A 9943-nucleotide genomic window follows, 5' to 3' on the forward strand; every position below is an offset into this window, starting at 1 on the left:
ATGCATGGAATATGGACATTAAATGATGATATATATATATATAAACTTATATATCATCATCAACATTTAACATCTGCTTTTCATGCTGGCATGGGTTGGACGGTTTGACTGAAAACTGGTAAGCTGGGGAGCTGTGCCAGGTTCTAATCTGATTGGCAAGGTTTTTATGGATGGATACCCTTCCTAACACCAACCACTCTGAGAATGTAGTGGGTGCTTTTTATGTCACCAACACAGATGCCATTGACCTGATATATATGTATATAAGGTGTCTAAAAAGTCACTGATGGGTTTCAATTTTTAATAACTTACTTGACTTTACAAATAAATTCATGAAATTTTGATACAATATAAAGGACATAATGGAAATAATTATGCACACATCAAATTTTGCAACACCACCACTTCACTTATGAAAAATGACATCCTTTAAATTTCAACCATTTTCAGCTTTGCATGCTTGTACTCTTTCACAAACTTGCACCATAACACCCTCAAGAGTTTCAGACCCCACATCTGTAATTTCACTATTGATGTTCTCCTTCAGTTGCACCAGGGTCTCCAGTTTGTTGACGTAAACCCTTTCTTTCAGGTATCGTCACAAGAAAAAATTTGGGCTAGTCAAGTCTGGCCAGTTGACATTGCCATAGCAGGAGATTATTCTCTGTCCAAAGCAGTCCCGTAGCCACTGCATTGTTTCTCTTGTGGTATGAACAGTTGTCCCATGTCGCTGGAACCATGTATTAGGTCTACTTTGAATGGCTGGATACAAAAAGGTCTCAATCCTGAATACCTGAAAGAGAGGGTTTATGTCAAGAAACTGGAGATCCTGGTGCGACTGAAGGAGAACATCAATAGAGAAATCAGAGGAGTAGGGTCTAAAACTCTTGAGGGTGTTATGGTACAAGCTTTGGAAAGAGCACAGGCATGCAAAGCCAAAAATGGCTGCCATTTAAGCAATGTCAGTTGTCATATGTGATGTGGTGTTGCAAAATTTGACTTATACATATTAATTTCTATTATGTCTTTTATATTGTATCAAAATTTTATGCATTTATTTGTAAAGTTAAAGATGTTATTAAAAATTGAAACACATCAGTGACTTTTGGGACACCCTGTATATATATGTGTGTGTGTGTGTGTGTGTGTGTGTGTGTGTGTGTGTTTGTATGTGTGTAAACTTAAACTGCTGACCATATGATCAATAGCTGAAATCTTATAGCCATAATGATGTACCTCTGAACAAGGAACATAAGTTTCCTTATTCCAATTTGAATAGATGACAAAGAAACCTTGATATCATAACTGAGTGATTACCTGTAAGAAAGACATTCAGTTATAAAACAATGTCTCTGACAAGATATTTCAGTCAGCAAACATGGGAAAACATGTAAAAATACTTATTAAAAAACAAGATTTACATTGTTTACAGTGCAGTAACTGTGGAGTCTCCTGTACTAGCTCCAAACCCTACATCTGTAGTCATGACTACAAAGGTTAATGTAAACTATAAATGTGCCACAAAGATATTCCTTCTGTAGGAGATGTTAAAAGCTGGGCTGATGATGGAGAAATACCAAAAATGTGAGCCATTAAGAGCCTTGGCATGGTCATGCAGCTTGCTACAAATAGCAGCCAAATTTCACTCATTTTACGCCCTACTATCTGAAATAAGGAAGGACACATCAAATAACATCCTTTTTTCCAGATCGTAGAATGTAAATAACATGTATGATATTTATATCTAGAAAATAATTGGACTGTCATGACTGGAATGCTATTGATCACAACTTGGGGCTAAAGAGCAACAAACCAGAAGATTTTCACTTAAAATTAAGTGGATGATTAACGTGTGTCTATGTGTGTGTGTGTGTGTGTGTGTGTGGTTAAATACTTGAGCCGTCACTTCACAATTAGAAAGTGAAGTCCAGAATTTAGTCCCATTGCATGGCATCTTGGGCAAGTGTCTAAGTTTGGGTGCAGAAACCTATAGGATGGCTTGTACTTGTAATACAAAGATCCAGCTTTGTCACACAATGTACCACTGATTTTTGCTTTAGAATTTCATTAAAGATATGTGTGTGTGTGTGCAAGTGTGTATATGCCTGTATGTGTGTATGTTTGTATGTCAATGTACACCATTCTTCTATTTTTACCATCAGGGTCAAATCCGAGGTATTGATCCCATGGTACAGCGCCGTGCCCTTCGTCTGGAGGAACTTTCCATGGGACCTGATTCAGCTGACCTTGCTCACACCCTTAATGAACTTGGTGTTCTCTACTATTTACAGAATAATCAAGAGTAAGTAGACAAACTTGTTACTTTTTCTCAGCATTCATTTCATACATGTGTAGGTGTGTATGTTTTTGTGTGTGAATCTATAATTATGACTAAACTATTAATATTTATGTATGCATGCATATAAAGTGTGCAGGTGTATTTGTGAGTATATGATTAATACGCATGGATGTATGTAAGTGTGTGTGTGTTGTAATTGTAATTATGCTGTCATTCTCTCTCTCTCTCTCTCTCTCTCTCTCTCTCTCTCTCTCTCTCTCTCTCTCTCTCTCCATGTATATATATATATATATATATATATAATATATATATATATATATATTTATATATGGTCGCATTCAAATGGTGTTTTTTATGTACCACCAGCACAGTCAGGCAGCACTAGCACCGGCCATGCTCGAATGGTGCTTTTTATATGTCAGCGGCATGGGTGCCAGTCAGGGTGGCACTAGCATCAGCCACACTCAAATGGTGCTTTTTACGTGCCAGTCAGGTAGCACTGGCATCAGCCATGTCATTGTAATCATACTATTAATATGTATGCATGTATAATGAGGCAAGCTGGCAGAATTGTCACCACATCAGGAAAAATGGTTTAGCAACATTTCTAGTGACTTAGTTTTCTGTGTTCAAATGCCGTGGGGGTCGACTTTACCTTTCATTCTTTTGGGGTTGATAAAATAAGTACCTGTTGAGCACTGGGTTCGATGTTATTGACTTACCCACTCCCTGAAATTGCTGACCCCATACAAAAATTTGTAACCAATATTTATCTTCTGTCCCAATTTTAAAAAGTTACAAGGTCCACTTCCACATACTCATCCTCCTCAACCTACTTCTTAGCCTTTCTCATCACCCTGTCCTCCTCAATCCCACCTCCTACCTCCACATCAGTTATCATCATCATCAGTGGCAGCACCATGAAGTTCATCATAGCCTCTTCACATCATCATTATTTTCATCATAAACACATTTATTCAGTAAACTTATCCTGATTAATATTACGATAATTATGATCATCATCGTTATCAGATATCAACCATTGCCACTATCTGTATATATATAAAAAGTAGGATGTGTGTACGTGAATGTAATTTATGCACGTCCACAAATTAGCTCTCATGTCGCTCCAATTTTAGGAGGACATTCATCACGATCCTAGCTGTATTTTCGTCAAATTATTTTCCTCCGGGGCACCAGCGAATAGTGGTAAAAATAAATTTTTGACCATAACTTAACAATTTTCACGGTGGAGAAATCCACCATTGTTTATACAAAGATGAGTTAAGTCCCCTTCTAGTGACAGTGTAAAGAGAGGGAGAGAGATAACAGATTTTTAAAATTTCGTCTTTTTACTGATTGATTGACAGGCAAAAACAGACAGACAGGTGTTGTTATGTATGTATGTATGTATGTATGTGTGAATGGCTTCAGTCACACACACGAACATGTATGCATACAAAACACATGTATGCAATGTGTGTGTTGCCCGTATATATATACTTTGATACTTTGATAGGTTTCGGCCATTATTGGCCCAGGCCATGTCTAACTTAATAGCACCACCTGGTATATATATATATATATATATATATATATATATATTGGCCGGCAGGGTGGCATCATTTAAAAGTTAAAACAATGCAAAGCGCATTGTGATCAGCGATGTGTAGCAACATCTGATAGCCTGGTCAGTCACGGTGATCACGGTTATATATATATATATATATATATATATATATATATACACAATATAAATGATATTCTCCGTTTCTCCACAACTAATTTCCAAATTAGCTGAATCCATTGCTCTGCTCATAGCAATATATAGCTGATGAACATGGGAGAGAGCAGAGGTTACCAGAGCAAAAGACCTACGTGTTGACTGTAGACACGCTCCTTCGCAAACGATCAGCTATTATTTTGTAAACAATGTTTCGAAACTGTTCATGTTTTCGAAAGGAGAGATCTGACTCTCTCATCTCTCTGTGGGAGAAGGTAGGTCTCTCTATTCCACTTACCAATGTTACGTCTGGGTGTTTATAAATTTGCATTTTGTAAACAATGTTTCGAAACTGTCCATATTTACGAAAGGAGAGATCTAACTGTTTTCAACCATAACGTCTACCAATTTTGATGTATTTTGTTCAAACTTGATGCCAGCATTACTTAGGACTCATGGGATCTTTGAATGCTTTAAGTTCTCCAAAAACAAAACAAAAAAAAACAATCGATGTGTGGAAAAAATCGATAAACTGTTTCCTTATGGGATTTCTCAATCAAATTGTCTGCAAAAGTTTACCAATTTCAACGGATTTCACTCAAATTTGACGTCGATGTTACTTAGTTTGCTTTGAAATAAAGAGCTTGATTAGCTTAATAATCCTAACTTAATCCTGAGCAAAGCCAGGCTATACTGCTAGTCATCACTATAATCGCCTCCACTATTTTTCAGCATTTTTTTAAGAGTCACAGATGAGACATCTGTTTTGTCACTTGACCTCCAAATAAAGCAGCCAAATATCCCTCAAATTACACCCTACTAACATAATAACAACCACAACAACAACAGTTCATCATCATCAATATCATTATCATCAGAATCATCATAGAATGCTATTATTTATATTTCATTTATTTATTCATTTATTGCATTTTATATGTGTTTCTTGTATCTAGAATTGCAGAGTCTTTCCTGAAAAGGTCTTTGGAGATGCGCGAGGCCCTGCTTGGAGCTGACCATCCTGACATAGCCCAGTCTCTGAACAATCTTGCAGCATTGTATAATGACCAGAAGCAGTGTGAGAAAGCTATTCCTCTCTATGAGCGTGCACTTCACATCCGCATGAAGGTCAGTAAGACATGCTATATTTTTCTCTATGTATATATATATATATATGTTGTGAAGTATATTTGCCACCTATATGTGTGATCCATTCGATGTGTAATGTTAGTGTGCATACACAACAGAGTGTAAGCATCCTGAAAGAAAAGTTGGGCATAAGAAGCATCAAATGTAGTGTGCAAGATAGACTACTGCACTGGTATGGCCATGTGTTAGGTAGGAGCTGCCTGACCCAGCTTTTACAGCACTCTGACTTAAATGTGGACGTAATATATCTTGACTTTGCAAAAGCTTTTGATATGATATGCCACAACTGCATGATCTTGGCATAACTGGAAAACTTGGAGAGTGGTTATGTGACTTTCTGAAAGATAGAAGTCAGGCAGTAGTGGCCAATGGAGCCACCTCAAAGAAAACACAAATAGTGAGTGGTGTTCCATAGAGCACTATCTTGGGACCACTGCTTTTCATAGTGACCCTCTCAGATATGCTCTCAGCTGCCCGGATAGCCACCCTTCCTAGCTATGCAGATGATACAAAAATCTCACAGAAAATACAGAACACCTGCAACAAGAGTTGGACTCAAATTACAGATGGGGTGAGGACAATAATATGCAGTTCAGTGCTGAAAAATTCCAAGCCCTGCACTACCAGCATTCGAAGCTGAATATGAAACTCACAGGGTACACTGGTCTACAGGAGATTACAATCCCAGAGCCTAAGTCAGTGAGGGGCCTGGGTATTGACATGAGTCACGAGACCTCTTTCCAAGTGCCAGGATGGTGACAAAGTGCAGATGGCTGGTTGGCTGACTGGATCCTACATATACCTATATATATATATATATATATGTATATATATATATATATGACATAAATATATATATATATGTATATGTGTGTGTATATATGCATATATATAATATATATTATTATTTGATTGCATACCACGCATCCATTTCCAAGTAAGTTATTTAATGCGACTCTTTCCTTTACTGTTCCCTCTTTCTCACTCTTTCTTCCTTACATTTTCTCTCTCATCCTTTTTCTAATTCTTTTTTACTCCCCTTCACTGTTTTCTATCTGTCTCTCTCTCTCTCTCCCGCTTCCTTCTTTACTCTCTCGTTGCTCATACATGACCAGCATCCATCTTTCCTTTCCTCAAGTGATCATCTTTCTTTTCCTTCAGTCTGTTGTGCAGTCCAGACAAATTCTTATCAGTCTCCTATCTTTTCTCTTATCAAAGAATCTTCTTCCAGCGTTCGCTACATTATCTTGTCTCAGCCTAACTACCTTGCCTGTTTCTATTTGTTTCGTTTGAATTGTTCTATGTCCTGTTTTTCTTACCAAATTTGACCCCTTGCAAATCCCAAATTTTATTTTGGTTTGTAGGAGCAACCACCTTTAAAGTCTTGTTGTGTTTTGCTCGAAATAAGGAGTAGCAGGACAGCCAACAACTGATGAAGGGTTGTTTTATATGTTACTTGCCATGTTTTCCATTTTTTTCTCTCGTTCTTTGCATACCCAACGTTATTTTCGCCTCTGATGTTGTTTACATATTGTGACGTCCTTTACCCATATATGCGTACCTATATACATACATGATCCCATATACATGCAATGATCCTTCATGTTGTCATAAGTAGTACATTGTCTCTGTCTATCAGTTTCTGGTTAAAGCTATTTTAATCTCATTTTCATTGTTAATGCTCTCGGTCATCCTATTATCCTAAACACTTCATAATTCTTCAGAACTACTCTTATTTATAGCCTCTCTAGCACACAATGACTGTTATTTTAATAAACTTATTTCAGAAACTTGTTTTTAACTACAAATAGTGAAGTTGTCTATTTAGTATGGTTTCTAGAGAAGCTGACCTTTTTGTATGTTTCTATTGTAGTATTTGCCAGATCATCCAAGTGTTGCTTCAATCAATAAACATCTAGCTGTTCTCTATAAGAAACTCGTAAGTATTTTACACAAAACCTCTGTATGTGTGTGAAGCTGAAGAAGTATCTGAAACAAGTGAAATACTTTTATGAAAATCAAATACTAGAGTTATCTAACAGATAAACAATTATCTCTATATATAAAAGAGAGTTTGTGTGTGTGCATGTGCATGCACATATGCTCCTTTTGCATTCAAAAAATGAGTTGCCAATTTTGATGTATGCCTTATCAAAAGATTCAGTAATCATTTGTCTACCAAGTAATCTCTGTTATCATTTATATATTTTCTACGTTATCTCAACAACCTGGTATAGTTATTTGAAAGACACTGCTTTACAACGACCAGGTTTCATTAGAAAATGAAAATAATTTCACACTTTCAATTAAAACCAAAATTACAATGTTGCATTATGAGAGTGATGATGTGTGAATAATAAACGTAATTTTTCTCCGAATTAGTCATATCTATACTATAATAAAGAAAGCTGCTTATCATCTATCTGTATATATAAAGGCTACCAAATAAATACATATTTTTGGCACATATCTTTTTTTGCTTCTAAAATAACCTCAGAAACGAAGTCGAGTTGCACGGTTTTAAGGTCATTTTTGGGCAATATTTTGATTTGCTTTTAATGTTTCACTTTCATCTCATGTTTCCCACATGCGTAGAATTATCCTCAGACAAAAATCTACACATAAATATTGTATAAAGATAAGCCACGCCTAAAAAGATTTCTCTATATGTTATGAAGAAATGCAGTCACTCACTCTCTCTCACAGGCACACATACATACAAGATGTATGCATATGTATTATGTACATGTATATGAAAGATGTGTGTGTGTGTGTGTGTGCGAGAGAGAGAGAGAGTGAATGAGTGAGTGAGTGCCACTTACACATACATGCAAAATAATACATAAATGACAACATACACCTTCACTGTCTCTCTCTTTCTCAAACATACACACACACATCCATTTCATATACATGTACATCTTTCACTTTCTGTTCTCACTTTAAAGCAAATGTCGCCTTTTCACTTTCTCCTCTCTTTCAATTTCATCTCTCTTCAAAGCATAAAGAAATAAATTTTCATGGAAATTAACAGACAATCATATGATCAACCTTTATGATCAAGTGGCAACTTTGCTGCTTCAAATGAAAGAATGCCATAAAATAACTTCCTTTGGCACACACACATACACTAGGTAAAACTTCTGTATCATCATCATCATCATCGTTTAACGTCCGTACTCCATGCTAGCATGGGTTGGACGGTTCGACTGGGGATCTGGGAAGCCAGAAGGCTGCACCAAGCTTCGTGCTGTGTGCGCATGTAAAATTGCAGCTCATATGGCCTTTTTCTATTCTGTAATTTGTGTTTGCGATGAGCGTATTTAAAACCTGATCTTCGATATAAACTTAAAAAGAGGTTTTCCCAAAAATCCTGTCATTTACCTGTTATTTCTAATATGTCCCCACCCCATCCCTTAATTTTTTCCTAAATTTCTTCCAATTCCTATGTTTATGATGAGGAGATTAGGATTTCATCCAAAAAACACATTCCCAATATTTTAATTTTCTCCCTCCCCACCCCAATTTCTTCATGTTTTTATTTTCCTAATTTTTTTCTTGGTAATCCACAGAGAAAAAAAATTTTAAGGGTCTTTAAGAATTTTCTTCTTGCTTTTTCCTTAAAGAAACACTAAAATCTCCTTCCCAAACATCTACCCATCACCTCACCACTTTCAAAAAGCTGCAAACTTTCAATATTTCACTTTTAGCTTTTTGGAAAGCAGGGAGGTTTCTTCAGAAATAATATCATTTACTTGTTGTTTCTAGCATGTCGAGTTTTCTGGTGGTGGTCTGGTATCTTTTACGTCTGCTATTTCAGTACAAATCTATGGTTGCATGAAACATCAGGTGAAAGTGAAACATTGGGAGGTTTTAGCTTTTTGAAAGCAGGTAGGTGATGCATGGGTGGGGTGTTTTTTTAAGAAAAATTAAACTTTAAAAACATATATATATATTTCTCAGATTCGTAATCTCTGTATTTTTCTACATGGATAAGAAAATTTGAAAGCATTACAAATGAAGAAATTGTGGTGAGGATAGGGGGAAATTAAAATTCTTAAGACATGATTTCTTGGCAAAATCATATTAACCCCCTTTTATAGAATGAAACAATACATAGTTTGTGATCCTTCTTAAGAACAGAAAGTACGTTCATGCAAACCCATGCAAATTGTACCCTCGCCCCTTCACTTTTAAACAAATAATAACTTCCAGTTCACTATATATCAGCTGTGCCAATTCTGCCCACAAGAAAAGAACAAATGTGTGTAAGTCATAACACTCGGGCAACATCAGGTTGCATTGCTAGTAGTATCTAATTTAAGATGAAGCAATGGCAGGTGTTCAGTTGTGAAATCAGTAATATTGTGACCCAATAAGACAAAGGTCCTGTCAGTAGGCCTTCTGTACTTTTTTCTGTCTTAAATTGGTGCTGATAATGTATCATATCAAAATATAGTCAGGTCATGTCGTTTTGCTGTTGTGGCCCTTGAATTGATTTTATTAATCTTTTCCACCCTTGGTGGTCCTGATCATGTGCTTTCTTTATGAACCCAGATCCCAACAAATCCAGTATAGAATTAATATTAATATCAAAGTTTGGCACAAGGCCAGCAATTTTGGAGGTGAGAGTATGTCAATTACATCAACCCCAGTACTCAACTGGTACTTATTTTATCAATCCTAAAAGGATGGAGTGCAAAGTGGACTTTAGCAGAATTTGAACTCAGAATGTAAAGACGAAGTGCTGCTAAGCATTTCACTTGGCATGC

General features: G+C 36.3%; 1 protein-coding gene across 2 annotated transcripts in view; it reads left to right on the plus strand.

Annotated features, from left to right (window-relative positions):
- LOC115212741 (nephrocystin-3) overlaps positions 1–9943 on the plus strand; it is an 85168-nt gene that overhangs the window by 64347 nt on the left and 10878 nt on the right. For both annotated transcript variants that reach the window (XM_029781399.2, XM_029781406.2), the window contains exons 25-27: positions 2163–2302; positions 4979–5150; positions 7045–7110. In XM_029781399.2, the coding sequence (XP_029637259.1) occupies positions 2163–2302; positions 4979–5150; positions 7045–7110 (378 nt within the window). The remainder of the gene's footprint in view (positions 1–2162; positions 2303–4978; positions 5151–7044; positions 7111–9943) is intronic.

Source organism: Octopus sinensis, linkage group LG1, assembly GCF_006345805.1.
Source record: "Octopus sinensis linkage group LG1, ASM634580v1, whole genome shotgun sequence".
NCBI lineage: Eukaryota > Metazoa > Mollusca > Cephalopoda > Octopoda > Octopodidae > Octopus > Octopus sinensis.